At 39.1% G+C, this 16001-nt stretch overlaps 9 protein-coding genes across 9 annotated transcripts; 6 read left to right on the plus strand and 3 right to left on the minus strand.

Annotated features, from left to right (window-relative positions):
• Window positions 1-14: 14 nt before the first annotated feature.
• On the plus strand, window positions 15-265 carry JH06_0653 (hypothetical protein; the record flags this gene model as incomplete). The annotated part of the gene is made up of 2 exons (XM_014673681.1): window positions 15-73; window positions 121-265. 2 exons carry the CDS (start codon window positions 15-17, stop codon window positions 263-265), a joined length of 204 nt encoding a protein of 67 aa, XP_014529167.1.
• A 587-nt stretch (window positions 266-852) lies between these two features.
• Window positions 853-2298, minus strand: JH06_0654 (XAA-pro dipeptidase; the record flags this gene model as incomplete). The annotated part of the gene is made up of 2 exons (XM_014673682.1): window positions 853-2156; window positions 2187-2298. The coding sequence occupies 2 exons, from the start codon at window positions 2296-2298 to the stop codon at window positions 853-855; spliced, it is 1416 nt and encodes a 471-aa protein (XP_014529168.1).
• Window positions 2299-5401: 3103 nt separating this feature from the next.
• JH06_0655 (dCTP pyrophosphatase 1-like protein) lies at window positions 5402-5886 on the plus strand (the record flags this gene model as incomplete). Its single annotated transcript, XM_014673683.1, has 4 exons — window positions 5402-5503; window positions 5534-5566; window positions 5598-5739; window positions 5771-5886. The coding sequence occupies 4 exons, from the start codon at window positions 5402-5404 to the stop codon at window positions 5884-5886; spliced, it is 393 nt and encodes a 130-aa protein (XP_014529169.1).
• A 135-nt stretch (window positions 5887-6021) lies between these two features.
• Window positions 6022-7121, plus strand: JH06_0656 (26S proteasome non-ATPase regulatory subunit; the record flags this gene model as incomplete). The annotated part of the gene is made up of 7 exons (XM_014673684.1): window positions 6022-6178; window positions 6210-6299; window positions 6332-6510; window positions 6540-6671; window positions 6702-6851; window positions 6882-6932; window positions 6963-7121. The coding sequence occupies 7 exons, from the start codon at window positions 6022-6024 to the stop codon at window positions 7119-7121; spliced, it is 918 nt and encodes a 305-aa protein (XP_014529170.1).
• Window positions 7122-7250: 129 nt separating this feature from the next.
• JH06_0657 (hypothetical protein) lies at window positions 7251-8339 on the minus strand (the record flags this gene model as incomplete). The annotated part of the gene is made up of 7 exons (XM_014673685.1): window positions 7251-7331; window positions 7362-7557; window positions 7586-7635; window positions 7666-7830; window positions 7861-8043; window positions 8075-8179; window positions 8211-8339. The coding sequence occupies 7 exons, from the start codon at window positions 8337-8339 to the stop codon at window positions 7251-7253; spliced, it is 909 nt and encodes a 302-aa protein (XP_014529171.1).
• Window positions 8340-8492: 153 nt separating this feature from the next.
• JH06_0658 (hypothetical protein) lies at window positions 8493-9322 on the plus strand (the record flags this gene model as incomplete). The annotated part of the gene is made up of 7 exons (XM_014673686.1): window positions 8493-8577; window positions 8613-8683; window positions 8720-8776; window positions 8809-8874; window positions 8906-8983; window positions 9016-9235; window positions 9267-9322. The coding sequence occupies 7 exons, from the start codon at window positions 8493-8495 to the stop codon at window positions 9320-9322; spliced, it is 633 nt and encodes a 210-aa protein (XP_014529172.1).
• A 277-nt stretch (window positions 9323-9599) lies between these two features.
• On the plus strand, window positions 9600-11026 carry JH06_0659 (eukaryotic translation initiation factor 5; the record flags this gene model as incomplete). The annotated part of the gene is made up of 7 exons (XM_014673687.1): window positions 9600-9764; window positions 9796-10039; window positions 10069-10290; window positions 10321-10526; window positions 10557-10658; window positions 10688-10830; window positions 10861-11026. The coding sequence occupies 7 exons, from the start codon at window positions 9600-9602 to the stop codon at window positions 11024-11026; spliced, it is 1248 nt and encodes a 415-aa protein (XP_014529173.1).
• Window positions 11027-11133: 107 nt separating this feature from the next.
• Window positions 11134-14250, plus strand: JH06_0660 (importin; the record flags this gene model as incomplete). Its single annotated transcript, XM_014673688.1, has 9 exons — window positions 11134-11223; window positions 11257-11421; window positions 11452-11662; window positions 11686-12776; window positions 12808-12924; window positions 12955-13622; window positions 13652-13710; window positions 13784-14121; window positions 14152-14250. The coding sequence occupies 9 exons, from the start codon at window positions 11134-11136 to the stop codon at window positions 14248-14250; spliced, it is 2838 nt and encodes a 945-aa protein (XP_014529174.1).
• A 34-nt stretch (window positions 14251-14284) lies between these two features.
• JH06_0661 (histone acetyltransferase) lies at window positions 14285-15973 on the minus strand (the record flags this gene model as incomplete). The annotated part of the gene is made up of 8 exons (XM_014673689.1): window positions 14285-14425; window positions 14456-14535; window positions 14567-15208; window positions 15238-15358; window positions 15389-15724; window positions 15758-15832; window positions 15864-15905; window positions 15956-15973. The coding sequence occupies 8 exons, from the start codon at window positions 15971-15973 to the stop codon at window positions 14285-14287; spliced, it is 1455 nt and encodes a 484-aa protein (XP_014529175.1).
• Window positions 15974-16001: the final 28 nt, after the last annotated feature.

Raw genomic sequence — 16001 nt, forward strand, 5'->3', positions numbered from 1 at the left:
ATTGAAGTGAATGTATGATCCATAGCAAATTGATGACGATACATTGCAAGCATTACTCGAGGAAATTGGATTAGTATCCTCGGTATATCACAAACCTGCTGAGAGCTTCATCACTCCGAGTGTGGGACCGAAACCAATTGAGGAGACTGGAGATGAAGGGAATGTAGAGTTAGAAGAAAGTGAGGAGGAAAGTGAGGAAAGTGAGGAAGATGAGGACATCTTTGAAGAAGAGGAAGAGAGTAATGATGCCAACTTTGTGTTTTGATTGTGCTGTAAATGGTTTGTTTATTGGGATATAGAAAACAGATGTGTAATAAAATATTGCCAATTTTGGGAATTACTTAAACCACTATACAGTTCATATATAATAAGAGTATTGTAATTACTGAACACGTTCCTTAACTAGTGGATCTCTACTCATACATATGAATCCTATAAGTTCGAATAGTTCGAACTTGAACGAAATCATTGAATATGATGATTCAATCAACCTAAGTAGAGTTTGATGATTGCAGTGTTATGTAGATGAACAAGCGCATTTGAACAAGATAGTCCCATTCTTTCAATTGCTGCAGCAGAACAGTCGTACAAACGAGCTATCTCTCATCAATGATGACGATGGTGGTATGGAATACAGAATCAAGGCGCGAAAGAAGGAGATGGATAAGGATTTTCCTCTCCGCATTCAAGAGAACCAAGAAACCAATCGTCTATCTCAAAGAGATTTTCAAGAGAATCAACCTCAAGTCCCAGACCCTGATCAGTGGAATAGTAATTATCTAGAATCTAGTATCATGCCATCTCTATTTGTGTTGTACAATAATGCTCATTCTACTGTTTTCAACAAATAAATTACAAGAAGCTCTTTACCTGATCAATACTGGTGATCTCTCCAGCATAGGCCTTTTCAATATCCTCAACAGTACGAGGAGCAGGAGTGATATCTTCACATCCATCCTTGGTAATGTACAAATCACACTCAATTCTGCATCCACCAATAGGATAGTACTCCATCACCTTCTCCCAGTTCACGAACTTGTTCAAGTTCTCATCCTTCTTAATCATATCGATACAACAGTCAACGAAATACACGCCAGGCTCCACAGTAATCAGCATACCCTCAGCCAGATCACGCTTCGTACGCAGAGACTTGTAGCCCATACGAGTATCACGAACCATTCCCTCCGTGTAACCGCCCACATCATGGACATCGATTCCCATAAAGTGACCCAGACCGTGAGGCATGAAGTATCCAGCAACATTGGACTTAAGGATCTCCTCCTCATCACCCTGGAACAGACCCTCCTTCAAGAAGTGCTGAATCATGATACGGTTGGAAAGAGTATGCATGTCAACCCAGTTCACACCAGGCTTCATAGCCTTCTGGCAAGCACGATTCATATCCAAGACAGTCTCATAAATGAATCTCTGCTTAGGAGAGAACTTTCCATTCACAGGACACACAGTAGTAATATCACAAGCATAACACTTGTACTCAGATCCCATATCCATCAACAGCCATTCTCCATCATGCATCTGACGGTCATTGGGAGCACCAGCATGTCCATAGTGAAGAATGCTGCTGTTACGACCAGAGGCGCAAATGGGAATGAAGGAAAGCTGACGGCAACCTCCCTTGAAGTAGTTAGAGTGAATGAATACTGACTCCACCTGAGACTCATAGATCTCAGGCTCGATAGCACGCATGTTATCGAGATGAGCCTGAGAACCAATACGTCCACAGTAACGATAAATCTCCATCTCCTTAGGAGTCTTGATCACACGGCACTCCGTGATTGCTTCAAACAGATACTTCTTATCCACATTGTACTTCTCAATTCCCTCAAATGAAGCAGGCTGAGCGAAGTTACCACTATCTGAGTTCTGTCCATAAGTGACATAGACTACTTCAGGAGCAAACTTCTCTAAGTAAGCATTCATATCATCAGTGTAAAGAACTTCATCAACCTTGTACAGATCCTTGTAGTACTCAGGGGTATGAATAGGGCCCATCCAAACAGCGAAGGACTCAGGAAGATGAGGAATGAACAGAATAGCCTTCTTGGTATCAGTTTCAATAGCACCATAGAAATCAGGCTCCTTCACTCCGAAGAGGTAATGGAACTTGCTGTCCTGACGGAAGAGGATATCCGTATCTACAAGTGAACAACCTTTCGAAATCATACCAGCCTCATAACGGGTTGTTTGCTTTCCACCTTCAAGAATGCAAATACCGTGCTTCTTTCCAGCCTCCTTCTCCAATCTGTCAATGACGTTGGAACGGATTTCCTGATACATCGTCATATCAATTTCAAAGCTATAGGATCAATCCTGACATGCAAAACAAACGGCTTAAAGACACCAGCCATATTACTTACAAAAGATCCAAATAAATAGTGGAAAAGAATTCTACGTTTAGAACCTTCGATATTATTAATAGGGACTTTATAATTGGGACAATTGGGTCCTCCGACTGAAACACAATTAATCACATTCAAAAAAGCACGTAGAAGTGATAGAACATATTACAGTTGAAGTGTAATAGATTATATGCATTCTTTGAGAAAACCGAAAGATGACTAAAACAAGCAGGAGTGAGACGTTCTATAGGAATGTATTGCAACTGCTCAACGTGTTCTGTGAAGTAAAGAAAGAATAAGGTGGATACAGATATACCATGAATACCGCTGTTCCATCCATAATTGTCTGGTACAAGGCGAATCATCGTGATTCACATGTTTATAGCCATAAAAAGACACCAACACTCATCGAACTTCCTATTTTCCCACAATATGGAGTACTTGCAACCTACTGAACTACAGAAGCAAATCTCAATTGTTCCATAGTATCTTAGACAAAGTTTTCACTATCACTAATCTCTCAAAAGATGATGAAAGGGTCGGAATCATCCGAGAACAATGAACGGACAGTAATAGATGTAGTCGATAAAGAAATTCAATATATCAGATGGTCAGTGGAACGATTCTTTCTTCAATGTTATGAATGGCCAATTTCTTCTAAGCTAATTGAGACGGAGTATCCTTCTCTCTCCGATTTCTGTATTCATTATTCGGAGTGAGGTAAAAGTGTGTATTGTTACGAATAGTATGATTACTTCTGTATTGGACGAGCTTCGTTCGGATCCAGTTGGCCATACAATGATCTTGCTTCAAAATCCTTTGTTTGACGAATTACATCAAGAGTCTGTAAACGAAGAGAAGAAAGAAGAGGAAAAGAGTATTAGAATTGTGCTATTGTGATTGTAGATCCCAAACTGGAATATCTAGAAGAGATTGCAACAATGAATGCTATCTTGTTAAAGAAGATGGAAGCTGAAGCGTTGACGGTGAGTGCAGAACAGCAAATGTTATTGGACAAGAATGCTTCCTTGAGTGCCTCAATACCTGAGGAGAAATCGGTCTCTGTAAAGGATAAAGAAGTAGACAGAACTCCTGATATAGAGAAGGATCGCGGTATTGAAAAGAAAGTGATTGTATCTAAAGAGGTGGAAGAATCGGAGGATGATTGGGAAATGACGCCTGCTACAACTAGTTCAGACAAGAAAGTGTTAGTAAAAGAAGAGTCGAGTCAGATGGATAATGTTTCGACTAAACAGAATGTGACAAAGGAACAATCAGCTGATGATTGGAATGTGACTTCTGCTATGCGGAGGACAAAGAGAAGTAAGGTGAGGAAACAGTCAAATGATGATTGGAAAGTAACTCCTGCTGTGAGCAAATCTAAACGGAATGTAACCGTGACCATTCAATCTGATGATGATTGGAAAGTGACTCCTGCTGTGAACAAGTCTAAGCAGAATGCAACAGAAGAACAATCAGATGATGACTGGGAAGTAACCCCTGCTGTTACTAAGTCGAAACAGATTACAACAGTCGTCGTTCAATCTGATGATGATTGGGATATGACTCCTGCTACAACCCAACCTAAGCAAAAGGCGACAATGACCATTCAATCTGATGATGATTGGGAAGTGACTCCTGCTGTGAACAAGTCTATACAGAATACAACAGGAGAGCAATCAGATGATGACTGGGAAGTGACTCCTGCTACAACCCAATCTAAGCAGAAGATCACGGTGAAAGAGGAGTCGAATCAGCGCACTGTTGCACGCAAGTCAGAGAAGAACGTAACCACCGCTCAGTCAGATGATGATTGGGATGTGACTTCTGCTATGCGGACGACAAAGAGAAGTAAGGTGAAGAAACAGTCAGATGATGATTGGGATATGACTCCTGCTGTGAATCAGTCCAAACATAATCAGAAGGTGGCAGTGAATACTCAATCTGATGATGACTGGGATATGACTCCTGCTGTTACTAGGTCTAAACAGAATGCAACAGAAGAACAATCAGATGATGATTGGGATGTGACTCCTGCTGTGAGCAAATCTAAACAGAATATGACAGTGACTGCTCAATCTGATGATGGTTGGGATGTGACTCCTGCTGTGACTCAATCCAAACGTAACGGGAATGTAGTAGTGACTATGCCATCTGATGATTGGGATGTAACTCCTACAACCCAAACCACAAAGAATATATTGACTCCTCAATCGGATGATGATTGGGAAGAGACATCTGTGACTCAATCCAAACCTACACAAAATGCAACAGAAGATCAATCAGATGACAACTGGGAAGTGACTCCTGCTGTGAACAAGTCTAAACAGAATGTTACTGTGACTGCTCAATCTGATGATGACTGGGAAGTGACTCCTACAATCCATACCAAATCTGTACAGAGTGCAACAAAAGAACGATCAGATGATGATTGGAAAGAAACTCCTTCAACTCAACCCAAACAGAATACCATGTCTGTTCAATCAGATGCTGATTGGGAATCACCCTTTTCCAAGTTACCATTAGCCACTCTGCCAAAGCGTGGTCGATCAACACGTCGCTCCAAGAAGCCACTCCCACTACCTACTAACAATGAACCAGCATCTCTTCCAGCACTCCAGACACGACCACGAGGGAGCAGGAGGAAAGCTAAGACGAAACCCATTCATTCCAGTGAGAATTCAACAGAGAAAGATGAAACTCCCATTAGTGAGGGTGTGATAAAGGAAGTTGACTGGAGTGCAATTCTTACTTCAGAGTCGTGGGGGAATCAAGAACCTTCCAGTCAGCTTCAACCTGACGTGCCGAATAATGATGCATTCTCTTTCTTTGACTTTTCTATGTCTGTACCTGAGCCAGAAGAAACAGTTTCTCTTTCTACTACTACTGTTGAACAAAATGAACGAGTAGATACCATTCTTCAGTCGCTTCCAGATTTATCTGTTTTTGCTAATGAGGTAATTGCATTGGATTACAATGATTTTTAGAACATCCTTTTCTAGTTTTTACACAATGATGTGTTTGTTTGTTGCAAGTACAAAATGGCCGAAGATCATCGAAAAACCGGATTTGATAAAACTATAACACTTGAAGATATCAGAGAACAAACTGAATTGTTTACAAAGGAACGCGATTGGGATCAAGTATGTTTGTTATTGAAGTGATGATTTTAGTATCATATTCCGCGTAGTTTGCTTCTTGCAATGGTAACAATGGTGTTTCAAGGTTCAGAGGTAGATGGGTGAAGTTGGTGAAGTATGTGAGATTCTACAGTGGAAAGGAGAAGTACATCCAGGTGTTCCTGAATTAACAGAAGAAGAGAAGGTTCATCTAGGAGAAGAGCTCAGTGATGTCTTAATTTATCTCATCCAGTTAGCTGGTATCGATATGTAATTCGTAATCAAGTTTAGATTGTTGTGACATTGATCTTCCTCAAGCAGCCCTTCGAAAGATGAAATTGAATGCTAAAAAGTATCCAGTCGAAAAGGTGAAAGGTTCTAGCAAGAAGTACGATGAATACAGCTGAACAATCTCTAACCCCCTCAATTTGGTACATACAATTCTTCGTGACCTTATTTGTTTGTTTGTTGAAGAATCATCAGTCTGGCAAAATATCCCCATTATTTGTCACTCTATGATTTCTTCATAGGAAAGCTTTAGAATGTCTGAAATTGATACTGTTATTGTTCATCCTATTGTGCTCCTTGGAATCACGGACCATGTTAGGAGAATGTCAAAAATGTCAAGAGGACGAGTTATGGGTGTTCTCCTAGGATCACATCAAAATGGTACTGTAGATTGCGCTACTTCCTTTGCAAGTAAGACATTCTCTTTCAGTTCCATGTTTAGTTCCCTTCGAAGAGAATAAGACTACAAATGTGTGGTTCTTTGATACAGACTATCTCGAGAAGATTGAGAAGATGCAAAGACGAATTAATAGTCTCTTGTTGTTTTCTTTGTTCATTCCCTAGTTCGCGAAAAGATTGTGGGATACTACAGTTCCAGTAACAAGTTAAATGCTATCGACCTTGAAATTGACGAGATGTTCCGGAAATACTGTCCTAATCCTGTCTATGTCACACTCGATATCCACAATCAAATTGGCGATGTCCCTGCAAAGGCTTACATGACAGAAGAGATTATTGATCGAGTAGCTTCCTTGTCTTTCTCTGAGTGTAGAGTGGTCGTGAAGGAGAACGCATGTTTAAGCAATTGAATGTGAAGATCGAAGGACTACCAATCGAGGAAGCTGGAGTACAGCATGTCCTTCGTGGCATTCGTGATTCTTCAGTGGTGTCGATTTACAATCAAGTTTTCCTTGTGGTACAGAGTCATCTCTAGATCAACGATAAAGTAGTATCGTTACGAGGAATTGAAGATCGATTGAAAACATGTATTGATTATATCGATTCGTGTTCCCCTACAAACCCACCAAATGCAGAAATTATGAACGAACTACAAGGAATTGTGAATATTCTTCCTAATCTTCATGTATCATTTGATAGTCTGACTGATTTGTAGTTGGATTCCATTCAAGAAGCAATGACAACCAAAACCAATGATATTTATATGGTAGAGACTGCGAATGCATGATGAATGTAGGTATTGTACTTGAGTACGTTAGTTCGCACAGTCGTGTCATTACACGACCTGGTAAAGTCAAAGGAAGATGCATTAAAGAAGACAGAAAAGAAGGCAGCTGTATTGGAGATGGAGGATAGTGATGATGATATGTTCTTCTATTATGACTATCATGTTTGACTTTATAACAAAGATACCAAATTCGTTCATATAATGCTACACATGCAACAACCTTTTCATGACCTGTATAATGACGAACAATTCGACCTGATTTGATATCCCACAGACGACAAGTATTATCTGAAGAACCTACATAAACAGATCTACTCCAAGTTTACATGATACCAGATTCTTGCTATCACACGAGAAACAGCAATCCCACACATACTTCTAACAATTAATCAATCCTGAAAACTTTACTTCATGTCCAATCAATTTGGAACTGAGTTCAAAGGATTCTGCATCCCATAGTTTGATGCTCCGATCTGCAGATGCTGTTGCTAAAATTCTACCATTCAAATAATGTTCTTTCAAATACTTATTATTGGGAGAGATTGAACACGCCAAGATGAAATCATCATGAGCGTGAAACATGAATTGTGGTTGAATATATGAACTACCTCATATTCCTATCACAAACCTACTCTGAATATTTCCATACATATACATTCCCCTTTTTGCTACACGCTACTAGCTACAAATCACATATCATCATCAATCATACAGTCTCTCCATCGTGACTAATTGTCATTGCATGAAGAGGAACATTATCGTCTGGACACCATAAAGAACAGCAATCTATCATCAATACCATTTCAACACGAAATCGTCCAGCTACAATGTCCCAAACACGAACGTAACCACATTCATCTGCCATTACAATTTCCTTCTAGATATGATTTTCTGAATCTGAACGAACCTGGTTAGGATGCAGCATGCATCCATTGATCCCTCCACGAGATTCAACACTGTTGGTACACACATTGGTACGAATGTCCCACAGTTTGCAACACCGATCGTCTCCCGCTGTATAAATCCATTTCCCTTCTCTGTTAAATCCGATCTTATTCACCGAGGCTTTGTGTGCTTCAGGATTCGAAAACTACACTATTACATAATATTCAATCGCCAACCTTTGGACTTTGTCTTTCCGATTCTGTTTCGTATAATTTGAATGATTTCACAGAACAAGCCGCTAAAAGCGTCCCATCCGGAGAAAATGTGATAGAATTCACTGGCTATAAATCACTTCTACAAGATATCAAGAACCATTTTGACTTTCAGCTCTGGATTATCCTCATACTTCAGAGTTCGCTTCGTATGTCCTCCAGAGATATCCCAGAAACGGATCGTTGTGTCATATCCTGCTGAAGCCAGCAGAACATTCCTAGAAGCCATGATTCTTGAAGAATCTCGATTTTGTCAATTCCCAAATTCAGTCAAATAATCCTCATTTCTCCCGTGGTTTTTCCAACTTTTGCTAACTCTGTTTCGAGAGGCGAAATCCCTACATTTTCTCAGTTAGTTGTCTGGAGTCTCGATTTGATAGAAATGTCAATTAAAAGTGTCAGTAATGCAGAAGGAGACGAAGTTCCTTGTGATGCGATGATGAAGATTGCTCTTATTGGTGATTCATGTACCATAATGTCTCTAGCTGATTCTAATCTGTAGCTGTGGGAAAGACGTGTCTCTTGAACAGATACGTTGAAGGAACCTTTTCTTCCGAGTTTTATACCACAATCGTAGGATCTTGATGTATACAAGGATTAGACATATAGGGTATTGACTATCGCACTAAAGTGGAAACCATTGACGATAAGCTCTGCAAATTGGAAGTAGGTTGATATTCTTGGATATTCAGCAACAGATCTGGGATACAGCAGGCCAAGAGCGTTTCCGTGCTGTGACCAAGTCCTACTTACGTGATGTATCTGTATTTGCTTATTTTCAATCTCATTTTTCAGGGAGTCCTCCTTGTATTTGATATTACAACTCGTGACTCCTTCAATAACGTATCAACATGGATCCACCAAATCGAAGAAGTAGTCGCTTGTTTATCGATAATTAGAAATAGAGCGGTGCTGAAGATGTTTGCTGCATTCTTATTGGTACTCATGGAGATCTTCAAGACAAGCGAACCGTATCTGATGAAGAGATCCAAGAATGTGCATCCTCATTGAATTATTCCTTCTTCGTTACAAGTGCGGTTGATGGAACCAACGTAGTGGAAGCCTTCCGAGCTCTTGCCAAATTGATTTTAAACAAGTCAAAGAAGGACGAAAAGGAGATTAAAGGTGAGAAATAAGGATTGGAAATGAGGTGAAGGAACTCCCGTAGCTCTCTCGGATATCAAGAAGGAGAAGAATGGATGTGCTTGTTAATTTATTACCGTTTGGTTATGCTTTTTCTGTTCATATTCGTTGCGTTTGCTTGTTTGTGATTATCACTCAATAACCACGGTTCTTTTCTCACCTTTCTAAAAGCGGTAGAAATCCTTATTGGAGGTTCCTTCGTATTGGTAGGGAGTGACTCAGTGTTCAGCAAGCCAGGAGACATTTGAATTCGTTGTTTTCATGCGGGTTCAAGTTGCTTGGGATGAACTCTTTGTTGCGGGGTGATTTGTTTTTTCGGAACTGTAACTAATCATGTTGTAGAAGAATGTCGCTAGTGAACATTGGAAAGAGTGACGATCCAGCTTATCGTTACAAGATGCCTAAGCTCCAGTCTAGAACGGAAGGACGTGGTAATGGTATCAAGACTGTTTTGGTCAATGCATCGGCAGTGGCCGACGCCCTTCACAGACCTTGTTCATATTTGCCCAAAGTAGGAATTTGTTTTGGTTGTTCATTTATAGTACTTTGGTTATGAGCTTGGTGCCCAATCTAAATATGATTCTAAAGAAAACAAAGCATCCGTCAATGGTGATCATCCCAATCCTGATCTAATCAAGATTCTAAACAAGTTCATTGATGAATACGTGCTCTGTCCTGTCTGCAAACTTCCTGAAACATCATTGATGCTGAAGCATAAGAAGGATCTTTACCATCATTGTGATGCTTGCGGAGCAGAGACTCTGATCGAAGCAAACAGCAAGATGAGTAGCATTAGATTGATCCTCTGATTATAGATACCTTTATTGTGAATGAGATGACAAAGGGAATGGAAGGTAAGGAAAAGAAGGCAAAGAAGACAAAGAAGACTGAAGAAGGAGACGCAGTATCTCCAGTAGGTGAAGAAAAGAAAGAGAAGAAAGAACATAAGCATAAGGAGAAGAAGGAGAAGGAGAAGAAAGAGAAACATAAGGAGAAAAAGGAGAAAAAAGAGAAAAAATCTTCTACTACAGCCTTCTGTAAGAATGAATGAATGTGTTAATGAGTAGTGAATGCTGTGAAGATGGTGTGTGAAAAAGTGATTCCTGATACTACACCTGAAGGTCTAGCGGATATTGTGAAGGATGTACAGAATGATTCATCTCTTTCTGTCGGTGATCGTGCTGCTCTTGCTTTGTATTCAGTTCTTGTCAACATTACTGTGTATACCGATATTCCCGCGGTTCTTGAAAAGTATAAGAAAATGGTTACAGATGTGAGTATGAATGAATAGAATGATGTATAGTTCATTACCAAAGCCTCAGCTGAAGAAAGAGTGTTGATTGCCTTGGAGTTGCTTACCTTCAAAACTCCATCTCTTCGTGCTTATTTTGCTGCAATTTTGAAAGTAAGATACATTCATGGATTGAAGAACAGTTCATGTACGATGCTGACATCTTGAGTGAAGACGTGATTCTGAAATGGTCAGAAGAGCCTTTGAAACACCGATTCAGTTGTATTACAGAGAAGTACATCATAGAACTACATGATGCTGCTGAACCTATGATTGACTGGTTGATGTAGGATTTAAGAATGATAGTGATTAATAGGAATGCTGAGGTTAGTGGAGAGGAACTGAGTGGAAGTGGAGATGTGGTTGAAGAAGGTGCTGAGAATGTTGAAGAAGAGGCTGAAGAAGGTGCTGAGGAAGAAGTTGCAGAAGAGGATGATGACGAGGAAGAGGATGATGACGACGACGAGGAAGATGACGAATAAGGGGCATACTGTTTAGACTTTTTTGTTTGTTAGTATTTATGCAACAATCTGTTCCAAATACCTTTGGAGAGTCAGATGAAGCATGGCTACTTTCTGTTTTGGGTGAAATGCTTCATCCTTCGTCTTCAACGAGTTACCTATCCGAACAGTATGTAAAGGAGATCGAAGGAAGACCAGGATATTTGGAACTACTCTTAGTATTGTTGCTAGGGATTTTAGTGAAAGTATAGAAAATCGTATATAATTCTGCAAATTCCATCAATATTCGTCAACTAGCAATTATCTGTATAAAGAACTGCGTGACACGTCGTTGGTGGAAGCATCAAACATCAAAAATGGGGAATTACCTTTCAGAAGATGAAAAGAGTCATCTATTGAATGTTATTATGGCAAATGTAAGTGTATATTGAATTCCTGTTCTCTAGCTTGTAGTTCCTTTGGATAATCCCCTTTTAATCACACAATTCTCATTAATTATAGCTCATATTGCTCGAATCGAATATCCTCAACGAATGACAGATCTCTTTCGAGTAATTCAAATGCTGATGAATTCTAATGATATGATGGCCATGTACCAAGGAATGTACGAACGAATTGGAATGTTCATTTTAGTTGTTGCATGTCAAGCTGCATCAAGTGTTTTTCTACATGTCGGATAGGTCCTCTTCGTATTCAATTCAGTCAGATGCTTCCTGATTTGCTAACTCTCCTTCCAGCAGTGATTACTCACAATCTCACTTCACTCAATCTCCCTCTCTTTGCTGATTCCATGCGAATGGCATTAAGTGTATTATATTTCCTCATTATTTATCTCAAGACTCTTCATTGCGTGATTATTCGAGGAGTATTACCATCTCAAAACCCCACTCTGATTGAACGAATACCTTCCATTATCACAGATCTGTTCCCAGTAGCTTCCACTTGCTTACAACATTCTGAATTCAATTCCAGTATTCTGCTACAGAAGTGTGTAAAATGGTGTCTGAAGATTACACTGAATGTAATAAAGATCAACTGGACCATTAGTCAACCATTTGTAGTCACAATGGCCCAATTATGCAATCAGCTTCTTTTCTCCTTCTGGTCCTCATCTGTTGATGATCAACAGCTGTACACTTCTATTTCTTCATTTATCACTAGAATGGAATTCTGGCCAATTATTTATCTCGTTTCTTCTTCCATTTCGTTCCTTATCACTCATTGCTCCGATACACCAGCATTACACGAATTCTATTCTGATGATTGCATTCAACAGTTATTGCGATGTTTGCACTTATCAATGTTTGCCTTCACTCGTACACAGCAACAACAATGTATTGATAACGGAGAAGCATTCTACTGGTCTCAAGTATCCTTTTTTGCAATTCCTGAATTCAAGGTGAATTCAATCATTCGCTCCTCAACACAATCTCTCTATGAAAATATCACAGAAGAATATCCTACCCAAGTCACAACATATTTGGCATCGTTCTATCAGAATTCCACTTCTTCCTCAATTCCAGAAATCTATGGTTATTTGTGTATGTTAGAAGGATCTCGATCACACTTGTCAAAAATCCTCTCGATTTCTGACATATGGATGAATGTCCTTCAACCATGTATCGCCAATGGTTTGATGGATCCTTCGTTTTATCTTCCTGTTATTGAATGTTTACGAGTGATTCGAACATGGTATCCATTGATGGAAGAACAACTGGTAATGAAAGTGAATAGTGTGGTTATAACGTGTTTGAAAAGTGGATTGATAGGTGTGAGAATTTAAATACCAAAATGAGAACTAGATCCAATTGCATGCTGTTGAATGTATCCAGACTCTCGTTAATACCTTTTCATTTAAACCAAATCACTTAGAAGAACATTTTCCAGAAATTGTATCTATTTTAGTGACTCTGTATACTGTTGAGATTAATCCAAAGAATGATCCATAGAATTGTGCATTCCAAGAATCGAAGCTATTTTTCATTTCTGTTTTCACATCCTTAGTGAAGAATTGTAAAAATGCTTCACTCTTTCTCACACAAATTCTGAGTGGATTTGAGTGCTTGTGGAGTGAAGCATTGAAGATGAGTGATTCAATGAGTCAGTTGCAGTTACTGCGACTCCTCATCACACTCGTGGAGACAGCAGGAGATGCAGTGACTACATATGTTCCATCATTCATTGGAATCATTCACTATGAACTGACAGAGGCAGGAACTGATTCTCTGGATCTGTTTTTGGAGGATGGGTTGATTTTATGGAATAATCTGATTCATCTCTCCAATCTCACTTATTCACCAGAGATTCATACGTTGTTTGTCATTCTTATACACAATTATTCACGTAATATGAAACTTTTTACTACCGTGATGGGATTGATTGATGGATATGTGAGTCTTGGGAAACAAACATTTCTTCAAGACTACAAAGGAGCGTTGAGTTCTATCTATCAAACTCTCCTTATTCTGGTATCACCACGAGAATTGAGACGTGTAGCTACATCTATTCATATCCTTCTTTTACTGTATCCAGAAGAAGGAGTAGAAGTGATGGCTGGGAGTATGGATCATATTGTTGGCACATTAGCAGCTGCAGAGACCCATCAATCCACAGAAACGTAGGTCTTCTCCTTATCATTCAAAGTAGACTCCCAGAGAGTTCCACTGTTAGTTACCTAATGATTGTGGGTCAGTTGTTGCTTAATGGTTCATCATCACTTACACTTCTAGCTTCTTCGTGTCAACATTTGTGTACTGTTGTGTTGGTATGGTCATATAGGTATCCAAGAAGAACTCTTTTTCTCCTCCATGTTGTCAGCTTTCCTACATAGTTTTGATGCTGCAGGAGGAGGTGCAATTGGTTACATTCGACGTAGTATGTTCGTTCAGTGTATGTTCTTCTGTTTGATTCACAGTTCTCAATCCAATCTAGAACGATTAGAGGAAATATTGGACTGTGTTATGAATGTGATGGCCGAAGAAGAAGTAGGAGAAGAGAAATTACGATTGTTGTTGTCAGAGAAGCGATCTATTGGAACTGAATCACTTACAACTGAGTATGTGAAGAAGTATGTCTGTCAATCCAATGTGAGACAGAGTTGTAGTGTGTTCATACGAGTGAGAATAGTAAGGAGTAATCATTGATAGGAGATGGTAGCAAAATGGGGAGAGGATTGTATCCGATCAGTTCTAAGTACTGTTCATCCTGAAGTGTTGACACCTTTAACAGAGTTCATATCTTTCTAAATTGTTTGTTCTAAGAGTAGTAATTACAAACACTCTATGTACAACAGTATTCCACATATTGTACAGAAGATACACTCCCTTCTTGATGCAACTTCTCAGGATTCGTCAATCGACCTCGTTTCAACAAATGAACTTCATGAACCTCATTATCTCCTTGTACACGTTTCAATAGATTCTACTCTTCATCTTCATCATCATCACTCACATTCACATCGATTGCTTTTCGTAATAGTCTCGTTGGATACAAACCCATCATTTGAAGATCCAGTTTCATTACTTCTGTCACTAAGTCTCATTCAGTCAATTATCCACTCACTCTCTCCATCTTCTTTAATCTTATAAACCAGCTCTCCCTTCTTCAGAGTGATCTCATCTCCATTCTCTAACTGTAAATCCAATCTTCCACTATTACCAGCTGCATATGAATCAATCACTTCTTCAAGCTCATAACTCAATAGTGCACATGAATTTGTTCCTTCTTCAGTCATATACCGTTGACAGAAATCATCATGGTTTTTGCTATTCTGGGAAACAATATGATAGACAGTAGAAGAAGCATTTGTGAAACTGATAAACCCAGAATCTCGCTTTTCTGCTAATACCAGAGTCTCATCAGATGGACCTTCCATTGCATTCAGTGTATCGAGTAATCCACTTTCACATATCGAATTGTAAATATGCATATAACATAATTTCAACACAACACATTGTTGGTACCAGATGTCATGACATGGATTAAATGTACATCCATTAAAGAAGACTCGTAACATATCTTCATGAAAGGATGAATAATTCGTATAATATCCAGCATCAATTCGACGGGAAATCGTAGATAAATCCATTGGAAAGGCAATAATTTTGCGGTAATTTGGTACTGAAACTGGGTCAACAGGCTTTAGAAACACAAACGCACTTGGTTCATTCTTTAGATGGTCACAGATGATTTTCAGTAGAGATTCTATTTTGAATAGCATTCATAAACCCTACTTAAAGATGAAATATGAGAATCAACCATTAATGGTTTCCATTTCCAGTACATGTCATCTTCTGGTTTAAGTCGATACACATTGTAATATCGAGGAATCAAAACACCATCTTGAACGAATATCTAATGTTCATTTAAGTTCTTAGTAAGTACCCGAGTAATTTTCTGAGCTAATGCTTCCTTGTACAAATCTAAACTCAATGTACGTGAATTATAGAGTGTTTGAATGACTTGTTGCAAACTCAGCCAATTTCGACACATTACCATAAAATCTGATGGTTTTTCACTTTGTAAAATCAGTAATGTATTGATGGAAGGGGAAGAAATTGCTTTCTTTAAGGTAACCTTGATCGCATTCCCTTCTCGACGCATTGAAGTTCCTGACACAACAGAACAGCCACTGAACTCCATTGAACAGAGAATAAACTCTTTCTTCGAGACCAAAAAGGTGTATGAACCATTTCGACCTCGACCTAGAGCATACTTGTACTAACGATCATTCTGCATTCTCCGGTATCCTACATGAGTTGGAATAGACTCAACCTGATTTGAATTCTTAGCTAACCAATTGACTGCAACTTCTTTCATATATTCCATCTGGATATAACATTCATAAGCAAAGAGATACGATTATCTCCTTTGTAATACCTCCTTTTGCCGTCAACACACTCTCTTTCCGAATCCAAGTATCAAAAAAGAGAAATTCAGCCTAGTAATCACTTTCATATAATAATCCATTCCTTTCCCTCCTCCACATTTCTAAGCA

Source organism: Blastocystis sp. subtype 4 (genome assembly GCF_000743755.1).
Source record: "Blastocystis sp. subtype 4 strain WR1 chromosome Unknown seqid_0031, whole genome shotgun sequence".
In the NCBI taxonomy this organism is placed as follows: domain Eukaryota; class Bigyra; order Opalinata; family Blastocystidae; genus Blastocystis; species Blastocystis sp. subtype 4.